This window comes from Gekko japonicus, unplaced genomic scaffold (genome assembly GCF_001447785.1).
Source record: "Gekko japonicus isolate JY-2015 unplaced genomic scaffold, Gekko_japonicus_V1.1 scaffold1507, whole genome shotgun sequence".
NCBI lineage: Eukaryota > Metazoa > Chordata > Lepidosauria > Squamata > Gekkonidae > Gekko > Gekko japonicus.
This window is the reverse complement of record NW_015159756.1, coordinates 268,522-289,217: the sequence shown is the minus strand read 5'-3', so window position 1 is coordinate 289,217 and position 20,696 is coordinate 268,522. Positions and strand designations below refer to the sequence as shown.

The 20,696-nt window shown below is 42.5% G+C and overlaps 1 protein-coding gene across 1 annotated transcript in view; it reads right to left on the bottom strand.

Moving 5' to 3' along the window:
* The window catches only part of FAM189A2 (family with sequence similarity 189 member A2), a 47,029-nt gene that overhangs the window by 5,091 nt on the left and 21,242 nt on the right, over nucleotides 1-20,696 (bottom strand). Inside the window, exons 8-10 of the mRNA XM_015405858.1 lie at nucleotides 4,502-4,631; nucleotides 4,103-4,172; nucleotides 893-1,027 (exon numbers count right to left, since the gene is read on the bottom strand). Coding sequence (XP_015261344.1) covers nucleotides 893-1,027; nucleotides 4,103-4,172; nucleotides 4,502-4,631 — 335 coding nt within the window. The remainder of the gene's footprint in view (nucleotides 1-892; nucleotides 1,028-4,102; nucleotides 4,173-4,501; nucleotides 4,632-20,696) is intronic.

The window sequence follows — 20,696 nt, the reverse complement described above, 5'->3', positions numbered from 1 at the left end:
CAGCGCTGGCTCTTCGGCTTTGAAACGGAGATGAGCACCGCAACCCTAGAGTCGGATTCGACTGACTTTCGAGCAAGGGAACCTTTACCCCCCCCTTTTGCTTCCCCTTCTGAGCTCACTTCCGGTGATGTCAGGGGGCGTGGCATATGCTAATAGCCTAGTAGCTCTTTTTCTGCAAAAAGACCCCTGGTGGTTAGGAGTGCGAACTCTAATCTGGGAGAACCGAGTTTGATTCCCCACTCCTCCACATGTAGCTGCTGGTATGACCTTGGGTCAGTCATAAGTTCTTTCAGAGCTGTTCTCTCAAGGGCAGTTCTCGAGAGAGCTCTCTCAGCCCCACCTTCCTCACAGGGTGTCTGTTGTGGGGAGAGGGAGGAGGAGGAATTGTAAGCTGCTCTGAGACTCCTTCAGGTAGTGAAGAGAGGGGTATAAATTCAATCTCTTCTCTCTTAATTGTTCCTGAGAGTTGCTGGCTGTAGGCAGGCAACCTTAACAATGACAGGGTTGTCAACTTTAGGCTGGGAAATTCCTGGAGACTTGGGGGCAGGGCCTGGGGAGGTTTGAGTTAGGGGAGAGATCCCAACATGGATGTGATACCCTGCAGTATGCCCCTGAAGCTGCCATCTTCTCCAGGGGAACTGATCTTCTGTATTCTGGAAAGACTCCAGGCCCCACCTGGATGTTTGCAACCCTAGACAATGAAAACATACTTTACAGGCCTGTTGCAAGAACATAGGAGATAGCTGTGAACATTTTACATTAATTAAGTAGATACACACATATTTTTTACATTAGGTAACTTGCCCTTCCAAGTCAACAGTCTCACAGAACACCTGACCAAGCACCCTTTAGAGAAAATATGCCTGTTTTATTTTGTGAAAAATTCACTCGCCTCGGGATAGAAAGCCATGCAGTACAGGGTCACTCTTTGATCGTTTTCTAAGAGGCTTGAGGGGTCTCTTGCAGGTTTTTACAGATGCTGAACTCAAATTTGGATGTATAGTGGTATCTCTAGAATGGACATCATCTATTTCAAAAATTCAAAAGAGACAGAGAAATGAAAACCACAAACCTGTATGTAAGCCATATGAAAAAGATCTTCAGGAGGTAGTTTAATAATTTGAACAGATTTCCACTGCTGTTTTTAAGCCAAATACTGGCTTCCAAACAGATTTTTAATTCTATGTCTTCAAAATGACCCTAAATGCAACTCTAAATTGTACTTTGGAAACAAGTAGCATTTAGTAAGCGTTTATCATAATCTTGTCTCAGTTTCTCTTGAAATTAAAATTATTTATATTTTCTAGAAATGCAGCTGAAATACAATTACTTGCTTATATGTAACAGTTTGAACTACTAAAGACCAGCTACTAATGTCTGCAGCATTGCCTGAGAAGGATAAGCAATAACAGAGTGGCATATCATGGGGGAAAAGCATTTCTACTGGAGAGAGTAAAAACATTTTATCTAGGAGTCGAAAGTTCCTTGGCTGACATAAAGAACATAGTGCATTTTCCTCCCATTAGAAAGCTAGGTTTCAATAGACTGCCAGATTTAGCATCACCCAGTGACTCCAGAGCTAGAAGATCAATAGCATTACTAGGTACTGCCAAACAGACGGAAACTCAGCACTTCTTTGTGCTGTTCCAAACGTATCCTCTCTGCCACCCAACTTTCTAAATACATTAGGATTCTACTGACAGAAACCTACTATAAATTAGCCTCAACCTATGTCAGTTTGTCCATATCCATATACGTACTACAGATCAATAATAATTTTATCAAGATTTTCCTTGCTAGGATACATTACTTCCATGAAGCAAATACAATATTTTTTTAATATATATATATATTGTTTATTCAGAGACATGCTCTAGTAACTCGCAGAAATACTTCACAGACAGAACTCTATTTTTTTCCTTTGGCTGAAATTACACTACAAAAAACTATATTGAAAATACAGTTCTGGTAGGAGAAAGGTACTGGCCATTTTTCAGGCAAAATCATATACATACATGAGGCAATTTTTACTGTAGTTTTATGGCATAGTTTAAGTAATTATTCATTCTGATAAAAGAACAAAGTTTGAGTCCAGTGGCACTTTTAAGACCAGCAAAGTTTTATTTGTTGGTCTTAAAGGTGCCATTGGACTCAAATTTTGTTCTGCTGCTTCAGACCAACACAGCTACCCAACTGAATCTGAAACTGGGTGGGAGGTAGTTGTGAATTTCCCTGGAGGTCCCGTCCAACTCTATGATTCTATTATTCTAATCTATCATTCTGATAAAGTAACTTAAGCAGGTGTCTATAAAGAAGTGTCTTTTATTTCCCAATTTGATTTCAAAGTGCCTAACAAATTGTATTACGTGGGTGTTAATGTCTGGACATGACAATGTTGGAAGCTGTGATTTGTAAGAGTGGAGAATTGTATAGAGAACCAATATAATACAACTGATAGTGTTTCACAGGGGCCACAATTAAAATCTTAGCAACCCTATGAACATATTGAAGACACATATTCAATTCCCCATCTGTAGAAAGAACGAGTATCACTATCAATTACCACCAATTACTGGGTGGCTAACAAGGTCCAAATAATTTTGCACATTAAAAGCATGGCAGAAACACTCAGGGTCCCACCCAGCTCTTTAAAGTCCCATTCATTTCAACTGAAAAAGTAGAAACATATGCTTAAATTTCTTTCATTAAAATCAATTTGATTGAAATGTACCTAATTTAACATTGATTAGCATTGTCACTGCATTCACTGTCACTCTTTGAAGGAATGGATTCCCCCCCCCTTTCACTGCTTGAAAACAGCTTGAATGTGTCTTTTAAAAAAGATAATTAATTAATGTTGCTTCCAAATGACAACAATGTTTAATGTAGGTCTTGTTGCTGCTGCCTCAAATGCAGAGGCATTCACAGTGGTAACAGAGCCATCTACATAGTGATTTCCCTGCACCAAGGACCAGGGAGGGGAAGCAGTAAGAAAGCTGTGGTCGGGGAAAGTGCCATCAAGTCACAGCTGACTTATGACGACCCGAAGGGCTTCCAAGGCAAGAGACAAACAAGGTGGTTTGTCATTGCCTGCCTCTGCATAACACCCCTAGACTTCCATGGTGGTCTCTTATCCAAGCAGTAACCAGGGTTGACCCTATTTAGCTTCCAAGATTTGACACGATCAGGCTAGCCTGGGTCACCCAGGTCTAGGCAAGACAGTTGTAGGCATACTATTTGTTTGTCAACATTGTGCTATAGGACTATAATTATCTATTTCAAGATCATCTAGGGCGCTTCATGGATGAGTGGGGATTTCAACCGAGTCTCCCTTATTTTAGTCTGATCCTCTAACCACTATATTGTACTGGGTTTCAATATAAATTATATGAACATATTTCTAAACTGCAAGCAAATATTCCAGTGAAACCAAGTGTCAGAGACAGAACAAAAGTATTAAGGAAAAACTGATGCTGCATTGTTTAAACCATAATATAACATACAACCAAACCAGCATAGCATTTCTAGAAACCACTATTATGGACAAGGGTATAAAGAGACACTTTAAACTAAGTTGGTGGGAACAATGATTAATTAACATGCTCCTTTGCAGTCAGGGATCATTTCATAGAAAAAGAGGTGCAGGAGCTCATTAGCATAACGTATTTGCATATGCCACACCCCCTGACATCACCGGAAGTGTGTCACAAGGCAACACCTACCGCTCAGGCTCCACTGGACTGTTTTGGATTGCTAGCTATTGGGAGGGGAAACATGCAGATCTGTCCTCGCAGAGGAGGAGGGAGAGCTTGTACCTGAATAAAACTTGGTCTTAGAGGTGCCACTGGACTGTTTTGGACCGGGGGGCCAGGGTGGCTCTGCAGCTTACCTGGCTGTTTCTTGCTCTGACTGAGTGCTGCTGGGAGCAGAGGGCAGGGATTGTTGCATGTGCCCGCCCCCTGGGTTCTTTACTGCCGGAGCTCTGCTCCTGTGCGCTCCTGCAGGAAATGACCCCTGTTTGCAGTTCATTATTACAACCAACTCTAACACTCTCAAAATCAGGTGGGTTATTTTCCAAAACTTTAAAATTATTAAATCTTACCTTGGGGTAATTGTGTATCATTTTGTCCTGCTGGACCACTAACTGTTTCTGTAACTTGAAATGTGCTTTCCTAAACACAAAATTAATAATGTTCAAACAAATATTACTAGGACAATAAGAGATGGTTGAGAAATTTTCAACTGAAAAAAACCCATCCATAAGAACAATAACCAGTTCTCTAACTAGCAGACATGATGCTTGAGCAGCTTTTCAATGTCCAATAAATAAATAAATAAAATAAAACAACAACAATAAGTAAGTAAATACTTTTCGTTCCCCTCCTTATTTGTAAGCAGAAATATATACTAGGAGTACAAATTTGATTGCCTGAAGTATGTGACAACTTATCCAGGTCCATTGTGACAGCATGTTAAACATCTGAAATCCAGTAGGTAGTACCTGCTCATGACTGATCTGGTTCACTACAGCTTCATAAGGTGGTGGGGGATCGAGGGGGCAGAAAATCTCAACTCCTTTAATTCTGGCTCCATAAATATGAGGTAGTGGAATAACATCTGAACCCAGCATCCTAGGAGAAAGACTTGTATCAGTTATGAAGATCACTTACATTTTGTGTGGAACGTACTCACAAAGAATTCAGTGATGCTTCCACAAACTAACAAACAGTTATCTGCAGAACACAGATGAAAAAAAAATCACCAAGACTTTAAAATAACCAAAGAAGGGGCATGCAATTAAAGAACAGGTGGCTCTCAGCCAAATGAATGCTGAAAATTAGGTCCACAAAGCTAGACAATAATAGCATGGTCAGAGGAAAAATTTGTACACAAGCTGAAACATCTGGCAACACTTGCCTGGAAGAAGTCTAATGTCTGAGGCAAGCCTTTCCCATATAGCCTTGTGCCACTAATGTTATATCACACTTTTCAGTTTGGTTTCCCCCCTTACATAAACAGCATAAACACAGGTTAGGTGGACAACTCATGCTACTTCTAAACGTAACTAAGTTTTCCAACTATTTCTTTTACATGTCTAGTTCAGAGAATTCGGTTGTTTAAATATCTCTAGTTAAACAGCATTATTTTAAATTTTGCATTGGCTATGTCTGACCAATCGAATTGTGTCAAGGAAATTTTTTGTAGGATGGGACTCCAAATACTGAGAGGGTTATAGAATTCACACTCGTTTTTGGATGTTGCGTCATAGATTGAGAGATTCTCCAGCATGAAGATGTCCCATACCTTATTGATCCATTGAGACAGCGTTGGTGAGTTTTTGTTTTTCCAATTCTTTGCTATGGTCATTTTTGCTGCTAACATTAGTAAATTAACTAATTGTTGAGTTCTTTCAGGGGGACGAATTTGTGGCCAGAGGTGTAGAAGCATCAGTTCCGGTGTTAAAGGTAAGTCAGTGTTTGTTATTTGTTTGATTTGATTAACAATTTTGATCCAATATTTTTGTATTTCCTTGCAGGTCCACCAACAATGGAGGAAATCCGCCCTCTCTCCACATCCTTTCCAGCAAAGCGGTGAAGATGAGGGAAGAATGTGGGACAGTCTTGCTGGCATGAGGTACCATCTGGTAAGGATCTTCAAGTTTGACTCTTGTAACCCTAGTGTTTTAGTACTTTTTGCCTGAGTTCGCCATATTTCTTCCCATTGTTCTTCAGATAGTATCCGTTTGAGATCTGCATTCCATGTTAATTGGTAGTTATGAGGTCTAGCGTTTTGTGATAGTGTAATGGCTTTGTAGAGCTTAGCTATGAGGCCTTTCTTTGATGGCGATTTGTCTAGTAGATGTTCTATATCTGTGAGCTGCATCTTGCTTGCCTCGCGAAATTCCGACGTGGATATTAAGTTTTGGACCTGTAAATATTCAAACCACGATATTGATATTTGGTACTTCTGTTCTAGGTCACTTTTCAGAACCATTTTCCCTCTGTGGACAACATCTTTTATCTTGTTTATCTTTTTCACTCTCCATATTTCGAAAGAGTGCGGTTTTTCCGCTGACTTGAACCATGTTTGTCGCGTGAACGCGCTCAATCTGGAGTATTTGTTGGTTAGTTTCATTTTGATGTCGTACCATGTTTTCATAGATGCCTTCAAGAACAAATTCGTGTTTTGTTTATCTATTTTTAAAAATGATTTATGCCATAATAGTTCTTGAAACGATGACTCTCTGATATCCGCTTCCTCAATTTTTTTCCAGTCTAGTGTGTCTTCATCGTGGTATTGACGTATTGTAGCGGCCAGGATAGCTGCTTTTCTGTAGCTTTCGAGGTCTGGTATTGCTAGACCCCCTTTGCGCCTTGGTCTTCTCGTAGTGTGAAAGGCAATTCTTGGTGGTTTCCCGCCCCATACGAATGAGTTCAGCTCTTTTTGCCATTTTTGTATAAGTTGAGGTGGAATATTTATTGGTAGGGTCCTAAAGAGATACAGGTACTTTGGAAGAATAAAGGATCTGATCACAGCTATTCTGTCCAGCCACGATAGACTTTTTGCATTCCAGGATTCCAGTGTTTGTTTGACACCTTTATGCATTTCCACATGATTTGTTTTGATAATGTCCGAAAGCTCCAAAGGAATTTGAATGCCTAAATATTGGATAGTGTTTTGCGCCCATTGAAAAGTATACCTCGACTTAATCTGTTTCTCCTCCAACTTTGTTAACTTGACTGGGTATATCACTGTCTTTTTTTGGTTCACTTTTAGACCAGAGACCGTGGCAAACTGCAATAGAGACCGGTGGATGGTTTCTAAGGAATCGATGGGGTTACTGACATACAGTATGACATCATCTGCGAAGAGACTTAGCTTATATTGATTGTCTCCGGCACGTACGCCTTCAAACCGGTTGTTAGATCTTAATTCGCATGCTAAAGGCTCCAACGCGAGGACAAATAAAATGGGAGACAGGGGACAGCCTTGTCTTGTACCTCTAAATAACTTGATTTCTTGCGATTGATCTCCGTTTATTAGTAGTTTTGCCTTTGGGTCTTTATAAATTGCTCGTATGATATTCTTAAAACTAGGACCAAAGTTCATCAGGTCAAGTAATGCTTTTAGGAAGTTAATCTCGATTTTCAGTTTGTTTGTTCATGCTTAGGTTGCAGGTACCTAAAACCATCCTGCTGCATAGCTAACTCTAGAGCATATAGTGGCAAAATCCAGTGCAGGAGTCATGAAATATTCATTATATCCCTCTCTGATGTGCTGGTTATCTGTGAATGCATTCTAGGTTTTCTACAGTGAAACTGCAAACTGTTCTGGGCCTACTGTGCCTCATAAATGTCAGTTTTGATTGCACTCAATTATCCTAGCATTTCACATTTCCTACTATATTTAACATTCTCTGCCCTCATTACCATTAAACATAACAAACACGAAGGTAAATGATGGTCAAAATCAGGGTTTTCTATGAGGCACTGTGGATAAACTGTGCTTAATATCTTTTAAGCTTACTTCCAAGATTTTCAAGTGAATATTTAATGGATTACATACATATTCAGCTTCTGGAAAGCTGGAAGCCAACACCTTTATCAAAAAAGCAATTAAATCATAGATTAACACCTCTTATCTAATGAAATTCATTCTAATGTTAGGAGGAGATGCTGTGACAGTAAGTTCTGTAGTCCAAAGAGGGCTCTAGAATGTTCTGTAGCTACATCTCTTCAGTGTGACAGTACGGATGATAGGTGAAGAACAAATTGTTTTCTACTCTTCACCTACCATCTGTGTCTAAATAAGATGAATAAAGAGACTGAGTTCCCTTGTCTTCACCTTCCTATGACATACCACACATGAATAGTTGTTACAGCCTCTGAACCATAAAATCCCTCCTGCCAACTTTCTCCCTTCCCACACATGTCTCCAATAAGGGGCATATTGTGGAGTGGTGGTCAGAACAACCTCATTTATAGCCTGAAGGCCAAGACAGAACGTGTCCCCAGACCCAAGGCATGGCAAAGGCATTGCTATTACACAATACCATCTACAAGCCTGAAGGTATCACCACAGCTACTCGGAAGCCTGTTCTATATTCATTTCACTCCAAACTTTGGACAGGCTGCAATCTGGTCCAAAATATAGGCAAGGAGGGTGGACATGGATGAAAACATAGTAAGTGTGAGGTTTCATGGTATTCTGCATCAAATCTAGTCATTACAAGGCTGGTACAATTAAATAAATATATAGGGTTGGATCCAAAGTAACATAAGGAAGGAAAACAGCTACCAGCATTCTTATGCAAATGCTTGTGGAAGAACTTCCACAGAACTGCGCTAGGCAGGTTCAGCTGCAGACCCATGTTTTCACATGTGCAAACAGAACATCACCTTTGGATTCAGTTTTACTTTTCTCACATAAAACTCCAAAGCAAGGTAGAAACCAGCCAATCTGTGAGGAGAAGTCACAGTCAACATGCAGAATGGCACCTCTGGACCCAATCAAGAACAGAAATTACTCTCCATATAAAAACAACTGAACCACCTGTCCCTTTACCAAGGACACAGTTTTTAGACCTTAGACTGAGGCTAAGACTAGTAATGTCGCCACTTTTGTAAATGTTATTCAATAATTCTCCCACCAGTCAGCCCTGAAGTTGTAAGGAACTTGTATTCTCCCAACACTGCAACTTCATTTCCTCTTGCTGAAAAGTGACATTCTCAACAAACAGTACCTCCATTTGCAGCATATTATGTAACTGTAGGACTGCCATATCCACCTAGTAGTTACTGCATGGGAATCTCACTGTAACTCCCTATCTCTGTTTTGTGCTTTTTTAAAAAAAAAACAGGAACCATCTGAGGGTACAAAGCAAGGAAGCTGGTTTAAAAAACATTTTTCTCAACATTACTTAACTAGGATGTACTAATTGATAAATAAAGTTAAATGTGAGGGTAGGAAAAAGAGCAAGAGACATTTCCTGTTCAGTGTTTCAATGAATGTTCTTCACTCCTTGATTTCTATTTTGATGATGGAAGTTCCTGTAGCAATGACTCATGGAATATTAGTCAGACTGTGTGGGGGCAGGGACAGCCAGTACTTGATTAGACTTTCACTCTAGAAAAATCAATTTACTTTCCATTAGATCAAGCAATTTCCACTTTCTCCTTGTGAGCCCATATCTGCTGCTGCCTCTCCCTAATACTATAAAGGACTGTGATCAGATATAATCTATTAGGTGAAAGGACAAAAGAAAAAAGCATATACAAAAATAAAGTTGGCTGCAGAGTGATCTAGCTATGCAGCACAGTATAGTAGACTAGTAGTTTGTTTTTTACTTATTCTGGGATGTGTTTTTAAAGTAACCATCTATGCCACATCAACTGTACACACGGTAACAAAGAAGATGTGGGTGGATAAAAGGAAGTACTTCTTCACCCAAAGAGTGATTAACACATGGAATTCACTGCCACAGGAGGTGGCAGCAGCTCCAAGCATGCGGCTTCAAGAGGGAATTAGATAAACACAAGAGGTGGACCCGCGATACTCGCGGGGGTGGGGTCAGGGCCTCCTTGAGGTGCTTCTGTGCCCTAGGCAGGTGCAGATGCCAACCTCCCGTTGGGGCCTGGAGACCCTTTTGCTGCCGCCGTCTCCCCCCAGGGGGGAGGGCGGGTGAGCTGGGGCAGGGGTCTGGCTCGGGGGCGGGGCCTCAGAGGTGGGAAAAGGTGTGCGCTGGCCTGGGTGTGCGGGGGTCGGGGGCACCGCGCCTCTCATGCCGAGGCCCGCTGCCCGGAATGGCACCTGGTATTTTTGGCCACTGTGTGACAGAGTGTTGGAATGGATGGGCCATTGGCCTGATCCAACATTGGCTTCTCTCATGTTCTTATGGATCCCCCCACAGAAATTAGTAAAGTACTAAACGTGGCCAGCCCTTAAGATATCAGAAGCTTAAAATTCAACAATTTGAATTCTAAAATGCACAAGCAACTTAAACTTCAATTAAATGCTGAGCTGTGTTTACACTATGGGCCTTCAAACAACACAATACTTAAGGCAGCTTTGGAAACTCTCCCAAGAAGAAGAAAATGTAGCTTATTAGGGACGACTGTTCCAAAACAATGATATTCTCTTGGCCTGATCCAACATTGGCTTCTCTCATGTTCTTATGGATCCCCCCACAGAAATTAGTAAAGTACTAAACATGGCCAGCCCTTAAGATATCAGAAGCTTAAAATTCAACAATTTGAACAAGCAACTTCAACTTCAATTAAATACTGAGCTGTGTTTACACTATGGGCCTTCAAACAACACAATACTTAAGGCAGCTTTGGAAACTTTCCCAAGAAGAAGAAAATGTAGCTTATTAGGGACGACTGTACCAAAACAATGATATTCTCTGATAAGTGTATGCAGAATTTTCAGTTATGATGTTTCCTCTAAGCTATGAAGTCCTGTGAGCAAAAATTCTACTCTGTGAGCTACTGGCATTAAAGTTGTAAGCAAGCAATTTGGCTACTGCATAAATTAGTTTGCTCTGGAGCCCTCCTTCCTGAGCTAAGACAAAAATGTGTGAGCCGGAGGCTAAAAAACTGTGAGCTAGCTCACACGAACTCAGCTTAGAGGGAACACTATGAAGTAAAATTATCAGTTATCATGTTGTTAGAATTAATAAGAAAAAGAACCTAAAATGATGTTCATACATCTAGAGCCGTCAATGCAGAAGACTTCCATCCTGAACAAAATGTTAAACAAAACTACTAAAATATGTAATTCACCAGAGAAGATTTGAAATTCTACTTATCAGTAATTACACCATCGTCTTCAAACCTAGTGAAATATTTATTTCATTTCTCTTGCTCTGTATTCTTCCTTTGGAAGTTCTTATGCAAGCCTTAGCCGTTAATACAGTTATCTTAATTAGCAATTACTTAATTGGTATTTTCACTTCTGTTAAGACAACAAGATTGCAGGTAGCAGCTGAAATGCTCAGCATGTATAAAAACAAGCATTTGTCTTTACCCAGCAGTGAAGCAAACAAGCTAAGAACTGAACGCCTAAGCAAAATAATACATTTCATACAGATTACATTTGGCCCCTGGAATTACAAAAGTTTAGGAGGGTTCGTGCTATTTGTATGCATTCTCATAATGGTGTTGATTTTCATTCTAACAGAGATATATGTTGCCTAAATGGCATTTCCATCACATGGTATTTTTCTTTCAAACAAATCGATTGAGCTGTGTGTTTTTCCTAATAAGCACACCACACTGCTAGGAACAGTTTACCAACATACTCCAGTTTAAGAATCATAAGTATGTAAGAGAGGAGAGATTTGGAAAGGGAGAGGTGGAACTGGGGGGGGGGGATACCTCAGTTACCCGGCAGAGTGACAGTGCATTGCTAAGCAGAATTACACCCTTCCGAAGCCCACCGACTTCAGTGTTTTAGGATGGTACTGTGGGGCCCCTCCCAATTTATCAAGACAGGAAATTACATTTCTTCTACTGCTGTTTAAAAACGTCTGTGCTTCCTACAGTCTAGTCAATATAAGCCACAACACATCACATAACCATCTATTATTTGCAGCGTTTTTACAATATAATTTAAAAAGAAGTGTTATGCTTTATGTGCTCTACTGGTTCTTCAATACATGACAGTAGTACGTTATTTTTGTTTATTGTAATCCAGTTTGTTGTAACCCAATTTTACAAAAACTAAACTGCTACCTGCCTGTTACAAAAACTTTTGAAGCTCTACTCAGTTGGGTAGGTATAAAATGCCCAGCATTTAGTACTTTACAAAAGTGTTCAATACCAAATTCTCTTTAGCACTGTGGTAATTACAAATTCATGAGGAGTGAACAAGAAGTGAAATCCTAGTCATACTTACTCATAAGTAAATACCATTGGGCATCCTCAGGCTTCTGGGTATAACATGCATAAAATCAGGCTGCAAGGACACCTGAAGATGCCTTATATTGAATCAAACCATTGAGCCACCAAGCTCAATATTGTCTATTCTGACTGGCAGTGGCTCTCCAGGGTCTCAGATTGTGGTCTCTCATCTATTACTTTTGTAATCTTCTTTCTTCATTATGGTATGCCATGTTTTTTGTGGCTTTAGTTTTTTGTTTGCATTGTTTTCCTGCTTTAAATTGCTTTGAATCTTTTGTAAGATGTCTTGAGTCTCAGTGAGAAAGGCTGGCTATAAATGAAGATCATCATCATCATTATCCTTTTAACTGGGGATGCAGGGATGGAACCTGGGACCTTCTGCATGCCAAGCAGATGCTCTACCACTGAGCCATGGCCCCTCCTTCTGCATATTAGAGTCTTCCTAACATACAGTTATTATTGTAGTTCCTCAGTACCACTCATTTTTTTTCTATCTTTGGCTAACACATTTGGCTAACACAATCTATACCCTGCCCTCCCCACTTTACATTAAATGAAATGATTGCTCACATTCTACAGCATAACTCAATAGAGTTGCCAACTCCAGCTTGGGTTTAATTATTTATTTGTTGAGATTTCTATTTCACAAGCGGGCTCAGGGCAGCTTACAACATGTCATAAAACCAGTAAAACCATCTCATTAAAAATCAGTACAATTAAAATTAAAACATCAATTCATGGAAAATAACACTGAATACCAATTTTAAATACCAAGCAGCAGCTCAGCAATTCATTTGAGTCCACCGTATGCTGAGCTCATGCTGGGGGGTGGAGTGGAGGATTGCCCTATTTGAGTCCGACTATCACTCCTGGCACCCATGATGTAAACAGTGCCATGGAGCACTTGAAGTAGGGGAGGCTGACCCAACATTATTTGACATCCACCACCTCAACCAAATGCCTGGTGGAACAGCTCTGTTTTACAGGACCTGAGGAACTGCAACAATTCCCGCAGAGCCCTGATCTCCATTGGGAGTGTGTTCTACCAGGCCGGGGCCATGGATGAAAAAGCCATGGCCCTGGTTGAGGCAAGGCGGATTTATTTGGGGCTGGGGACTACTAGACAGTGTCTAGTACTAGATGGCACAAGGCTCTTCAGGGCACACAGTGTCTATTACTAGATGGCACAAGGCTCTTCAGGACACATACGGGGAGAGACAGTCCCACAGGTATGCTGGTCCCTGGCCACACTGGGCTTTAAAGGTTAATACCATAATCTGGAACCTGACTCAACCGGCAATCAATGCAGATGGTGCAGGATTGGCTGAATGTGTGCCCGCACAGGTGTTGCAGTCAGCAGACGCGCCACTGTATTTTTTACCAGTTGAAGCTTCTGGATCAGGTTCAGGGTTGGCCTGCACAGAGCGAGTTACAGTAATCAAGTCTAGAAGTGACCATTGCAAGGATCACTGTTGCCAAGTCTTGGAGGAAAGGTAGGGAACCCGTTGTCTAACCATCTAAAGATGTCTAACCATCTAAAGTTGTCTAACCATCCAGATCACCCCCAGACTCCTCATCATTGGTGCCAGCATCAATGGCGCCCCGTCAAAGGTTGGGTGTTGGATTCCTGAACCTATCCCCCCATGACTCAGGAACAGGACCTCTGTCTTAGTTGGATTAAGTTTCAGATGGCTCTGTTGCAACCAAAAAGCCATAAGCTCTAGGGCTGTAGCCAAAATGTCCAGGGTGGTGTCTGGCTGGCCATCCATCAGCAGATACAGCTAGGTGTCATCAGCATATTGGTGATAACCCAGCCTGAACCCCCAGATTAACTGGGTGAGGGGATGCACATAGATGTTAACATCGGGGAGAGGATTGCCCCGTGTGGAATGTCACCTACCATAGGGTAACGTGGTGAAACCCTCTCCTCAAGTGCCACCCTCTGTCCCTGACTACGGAGAAAGGTGCTCAGCCACTGCAAGGCAGTTCCCTGTAGCCCCACGTTGGCGAGGCAGTGGGTCAGAAGGGCACAGTCGATCATGTTGAATGCTGCTGTTAGATCAAGTAGCAACAGCAGTGCCGACTCACCTCAATCCAGATGCCCCTGGAGGTCATCCATGAGGACGACCAGCACAGTCTCCATTCTGTGGCCCAGGCGAAATGGATCCAGAATAGAGGAGTCATTCAAGAACACCTGGAGCTGCTCGGCTACCACTCTCTCAACTACCTTACCCAGGAACAGAAAGTTCTATACAAGGCGGTAGTTGGCTAGGATCATAGGGTCCAAAGATGGTTTCTTCAAGAGCAGTTGCACCACTGCCTCCTTGAGGCAGGAAGCATACCTGGCGTGTGTGACCAAGACTTGGGTGTGAGATGGGGAGACAGTAGCTCTCTCGCAAATGGCTCCACCCGGGTTCTCAGACTGAGGGGCAGGGGGGAGGAGTGGTGCTATTCATTCGGGAGGCTTACTCCTTCAGGGCACTCCCGCCATTGAAGCTTGCGGGCACTGAGGGCTCGGGCCTGGTGTGGGACGCTGGGGAGAGTTTGACTATCTAGCTGGTGTACTGACTGCCCAGTGCACCAACCAATAGACTGCCTTCTCTGGTTGAGGCGATGTCGGCCTGGGCATTGGAGTACCCTAGGCTGATAGTCTTGGGTGACTTCAATGTCTACGCTGACGACGCAGCCTCTATACCAGCAATGGACCAGGTGTCGTCCATGGCAGTGCTAGGACTCACCCAATACATAGCAGCCCCCACTCATCGGGCCGGTCACATGCTTGACATGATCTTTGCGGCGGGGGTTACAGTGGACTAGATTACTCCTCTGGCATAGCCATGGTCGGACCACCATGCCCTGAAGGCCCGTGTGAATGTATCACCCCAACCCTGTTTGGGCGGCGAGAGCATTTTGGCTCGCCCACAGAGCCAAATGGACCCTCAGCGGCTTCTGATGGCTCTGCAGGACCCTATGCCCCCTGTCAGCTCAATAGATGAGTTAGTCAAGGACTGGCATGGTTGGCTCTTGGCAGCCATCAACGAGATCGCTCCCCGACGTCCTCTGTGCTCTCGCTCTAAGCGGGCTCCTTGGTTCACTGAGGAGCTACAGCTGATGAAATGAGGGCTCAGATGACTAGAGAGGCGGTGGCAGCGTGCTCACGATGAAGCAACAAGAGCATCTTATAGGACGTTTATGAGATCCTATGAGATGGCAGTCAAAGCCGCAAAGAGAGAGTTCTCTGCAGCCACAGTTGTGTCTGCTAGTTCACGCCTGGCACAATTTTTTAGAACTATTCGGCTGTTAACAGAGCTGCCACAGAGCAGACCAAATGCTAGAGAATTGGATATTGGCGGTGAGGTTTTTGCGAGCTATTTTCCAGATAAAGTCTTGCTGCTCCACCGCGATCTCCCTGCCACAGTTGAGACAGTGAGTGAACTTGAGGCCCCATGCACGTCTTCTGGTTCCATTCTGGATTATTTCAGTCCACTTAGTTTTGAGGAAGTCGACAGATTGCTCTCAACTGTACACCCAACCACGTGCAGCCTTGATCCGTGCCCTTCATGGCTTATAAAAGCTGGCCATGAGGGGTTGCAAAGTGCTCTCAGAGATATCATCAACAAGTCATTGGTGAGGGACTGTTCCCGGGGGCACTCAAGGAAGTGATGGTCTGCCCTCTCTTGAAAAAAACATCCTTGGATCCAGCCACATTAGCTAACTACCAGCCAGTTTCCAATTTGCCCTATTTGGGCAAATTACTTGAGAGAGCGGTGGTGATTCAGTTGCAGAGCTTTATGGATGAAACTTCCATGCTAGACCCGTTCCAGTCTGGCTTCTGACCAGGCCATGGGACGGAGACGGCACTGGTCGCCCTCACAGACAACCTCCGATGGCATATGGATCGAGGCGGTACAGCGGTACTGTTGTTGTTGTACCTATCGGCGACGTTCAACATGGCTGACCATCAGTTACTGATCCACCGCCACGCCAACACAGGGATCCAGGAGCTTGCCTTGCAATGGCTCGTCTCCTTCTTCCAAGGTCGGGACAGAGGGTGGCGTTAGGGGAACAGACTTCTGCGGGGTCCCTCAAGTGGTGGTGCTGTCCCTGATGTTATTTAACATCTACATGCGCCCCCTAGCCCAGATTGCCCGGAGGCATAGGCTAGGGTGTCATCAATATGCTGATGACACCCAGCTATATCTGTTGTTGGGTGGTCAGTCTGACTCTACCCCAGATGAACTGGAGTGGGCGCTTCAGGACACGGTGGGCTAGCTTAGACTGAGTCGATTGAAATTGAATCCAATAAAGACAGAGGTCCTGTGCTTGAGTCAGAGCGTAAGGATCCTATGTTGTAGATTCTGTGCTGTACTATTTTGGTCTATTTTGCTGGTCTTATGACTGTTCTTAATAAACTTACTATCTCTTGTTGTTGGGTGGTCAGTCCGACTCTACCCCAGATGACCTGGAGTGGGCACTTCAGGACACGGTGGCTTAGACTGAGTCGATTGAAATTAAATCCGATGAAGATGGAGGTCCTGTGCCTGAGTCAGAGTGGGCTAAGGTTAGGGATCCCTCTCCCGACCTTCAATGGGGCACCATTGCTGCCAGCGCCGAAGGTTAGGAGCTTGGGAGTGCTCCTGGATACCGCCTTAACAGTGGAGGCCCAGGTAGCAGCCACTGCAAAGGCAGCCTTTTACCATCTACGGCTGATTAGGCAGCTGGTTCCCTTCCTCAAATGCAATGACATGGCAACAGTGATTCATGCTATGGTCACCTCAAGATTAGACTACTGCAACACTTTCTACATGGGACTGCCCTTGTCCCAAATTCGGAAGCTGCAGCTAGTGCAAAATGCAGCAGCCAGGCTGTTGATGTGTCTCTCAATACATCCAGCCTGTGCTGAAGGCCAATGCCTTCAGCTGCCAATAGCTTACCAGATTCATTTCAAGGTGCTGGTTTTGACCTTTAAAGCCCTATATGGTCTGGGACCTGCCTACCTGAGGGACCGCCTTTCCCCATACATGCCCCCAAGGAGCACTGAGGTCAGGGTCGCAACAACGCCTGACTCTCCCTGCCCTGAAAGATGCCAGGTTGACCATTTTGACCAGTACTAGAGCCAGGGCCTTTTCAGTGGTGGCTCCATACTGGTGGAACGAGCTCCCAGAGAACATCAGGGCCTGGCGGGACCTTTTACAGTTCCGCAGGGCCTGTAAAACAGAGCTCTTCCACCAGGCTTTCGATTAGGAGCCGCCACTGATAAATGAGCCACCAGAATACATCATGGCCCTATGATATACTGTTGGATACCGCCTTTCATTTAAGGGATTGTTTAAAGAATGCCTCCATCTACTGTATTCTCTATGTTAGTATTTTATATAGTTTATATGAATTTTATTGTATTTAGGCTTTTATTGTATTTTAATATCTGTAAGCCGCCTTGAGCCAGCTTGTCTGGCAAGGTGGGATACAAGTTGAAATAATAAATAAATAATACAAATAAATATGCAGACACCATGGGAATGTCCCTGAAGATAATATCTTCCAGGGGAGTCCAAATTTCGTCTCCACAAGCTTTAACAAGCCAAGATGGACATGAATCAAGGAGGCAAATGGTGGGAGATTTGTGGAGGGTCCCTGGCAAAGGTGGAGTTTAGGCATGGGGAGGGAGCTCAGCAGGGATGATAATAAGATGATGATAATGATAATAATAATAATAATAATAATGATAATAATATACTTTATTGTCATTGTACATAGTACAACGAAATTAAGATGCAATCATTCGGTGATCTACAACCATACTCATATATACTCACACAACCATTCACATGTCCTGTCTTCTGAAAAACACTTAATAAACCTTTATACTTTTCCACAAAGGTCTGTTTACTTGTGTACACATAACCTCGAAGACCCGCAGGCCGAGGCACTGCCAAAGGAATGGTGACCCTAGGTGGGGCCAGGCTTAGGTTCTTGACACAGTTATCCATCTACTAATTTAAAAAACATTCCTCCAGAAAAATGATGTGGCCAGTTATTGTCTAGTCTCTACCCCTTTCGGGCAAAGGGCTGAGACAGCACAAGCTGACAAAGTCCAGGTCTTCTTGGACAACTCATCAACTCTGGACCCTTTTCAGTGTGGTTTCAGGCCAGGCTATTGGACGGTGAAAATCCCGGTGGTTTTGGTTGATTACCTCCTTCAGAATATAGACAAAGGCTATGCTCCTTTGCTGCTTCTACTGGACTTTTCTGCAGCCTTTGATACAGAGGCCCAAGTCATCTTGTTGACACATTTGGAAACAGAAGCAAGTATCAGGGTGTGTGCTCTAGACTAGTCCAAATAGTACCTCACAGACTGGACTCAAAGGATTGTCATTTGAAACCATTACATTCAGTGTGGGATTCGTCCTGTGGGATTCCAAAGGGCACAGTGCTATCCCCCATTCTATTCAACCTCTATGTAAAGCCCTTAGGACAAACCATTTATAATTTGGGGGGGTTGGCTGTCATCAATATGCTGATGACACCCAGTTCTGTATTTCCTTAGCCAAATTTCCTGGTGATGTGGTAGAGGTCATGAATTGCTGCCTGTCCACTGTAGTTAAATGGCTAAGAGTGAACAAATTGAAACTGAATCCTGACAAGACGGAAGTTAATACTAACGGGGAAGGTGGAGATCTTGAAGGATACTGCGTTTCCCACTTTCAATGGGGTTCAGCTAATCCTCACTGACGTGGTCAGCCTCTTAGGGGTTATACTGCTTTAGAGCTGGCAAACCATGTTAAAGCAGCTGCCAAACCCCCCACTTTCTAGCAATTTAATTTAGCTCAGAAGACTGCCTCTATCTTGACTCAGGCAAGCTGGACACCAGTATCCACACCACGATAACACTGGGACTTGACTATTGTAATGCATGATACATAGGTTTCCCACCGAAGTCAGTTTGGAGAACTGAGTGCAGAATGCTGCATCCTGATTATTATCTAGAGCTAGGGAAGCGTGCACACTAGCCCTATTCTGCAGTTGCTCCACTGGCTACCAATCAATCACCAAGGTATTGGCTATCACGTATAAAGCCCTTAATAGCTTGGTCTTTCATATCTCCAGGACCACCTCTCCCTTCTACACTCCATCATGACAGCTTTGTTCATCTGACCAGGGCCACCCTGCAAATGGGCAAGATCAACAACTGCCCATGCAAGTGCATTCTCTGTTGCGGTTCCCACCTTATGGAATGGCCTGCCAGATGAGGTCAGGAAGGTCCCACTCTCCTGGTATTTCACAAAAGATGCAAAACTGAATTATTCAGGAGAGCATTTTTACAAAGGCAATAGGGAACTAAGGGAAGTGACTGAGGGAAAATGAGACAGTGGACTATACTATGTGTATAGTACACACAATCTGTTGGTTATGTACTATCCTATTATGTAAGTTTTGCTTCATTTAAAATGCCATATCAATATTTTGCTCTGTTTCAGCTTTGCTTCCAGATTTTTACTTATTTTAATTTCCGCATCCAAATCCTATTACACCGTTTACTGGATATCCTATCCTATTGACTTACCTTGTGTAGTCTGTTTCAAGTCTCAGTGGGAAAGGCAGACTATACATAATGTAAATTAAATTAATAAGTACATAAAAAACTGACTTGTGATTTCCAACTATACAATATAAAATAGCACAGAAGATTGTGTACTGTACGTATTATTCTGGTTTTGATACCGAGAATCAGGGATTGGAAATTAATACATGCATTACATCCCATCCCATCCCCTAGCTCCAGGAGATACTGCCCAGTATTTTACCAGGACAATCCCTTGAAACCTCCTGGGTACAGTAATCTATACTCCTATTTTATGCTTAACTACTGAAGCACATACTCATTTCCAAAATTTTCATTCTACAACATGAACATTTAATTTCCATTTCATAAACACACACACACAGTTTAATGCAGTAACTAACACTATTACTTCCAGAAAGCAATAGACATTCAGCCTGCAAAGTAGTTCTTTGAATATGTACCGGCATACACAACAGAACAAAATCTCCTGTTTTAAAATAAAATGTGTTCTTCCGTATGCATAATTAACCCAGTGCAGCTTGGCATGTAATGAAAAAATTAATTTTATGGTACACTGTATATTTGGTACAATTTCGGTACAAATCTCTCCTATATTATAAAAGGGTTTTGGGTGCCAGAATTCTAAAATGCACTCCTTTAGTGTTAGGCCGAAAAAACTGCCACTCGGAAGACACTGGCTGGGTTCATTGGCTGCTTTGTGCAGTTGGGTACAGTAATCTATACTCCTATTTTATGCTTAACTACTGAAGCACATACTCATTTCCAAAATTTTCATTCTACAACATGAACATTTAATTTCCATTTCATAAACACACACACACAGTTTAATGCAGTAACTAACACTATTACTTCCAGAAAGCAATAGACATTCAGCCTGCAAAGTAGTTCTTTGAATATGTACCGGCATACACAACAGAACAAAATCTCCTGTTTTAAAATAAAACGTGTTCTTCCGTATGCATAATTAACCCAGTGCAGCTTGGCATGTAATGAAAAAATTAATTTCATGGTACACTGTATATTTGGTACAATTTCGGTACAAATAAAATATAAACATGTAGCCATTTTTTTTAAAATTAAGAAATTATATATAGTTTATACTACTCAGGAAGGTACACTTTAAGGTTGTTTTTACATTTAGACCAACACGTTTTAATATTTATAAAAACAATTCATATGAACTGCTGTTTAAAAAATATCTGAAGTAC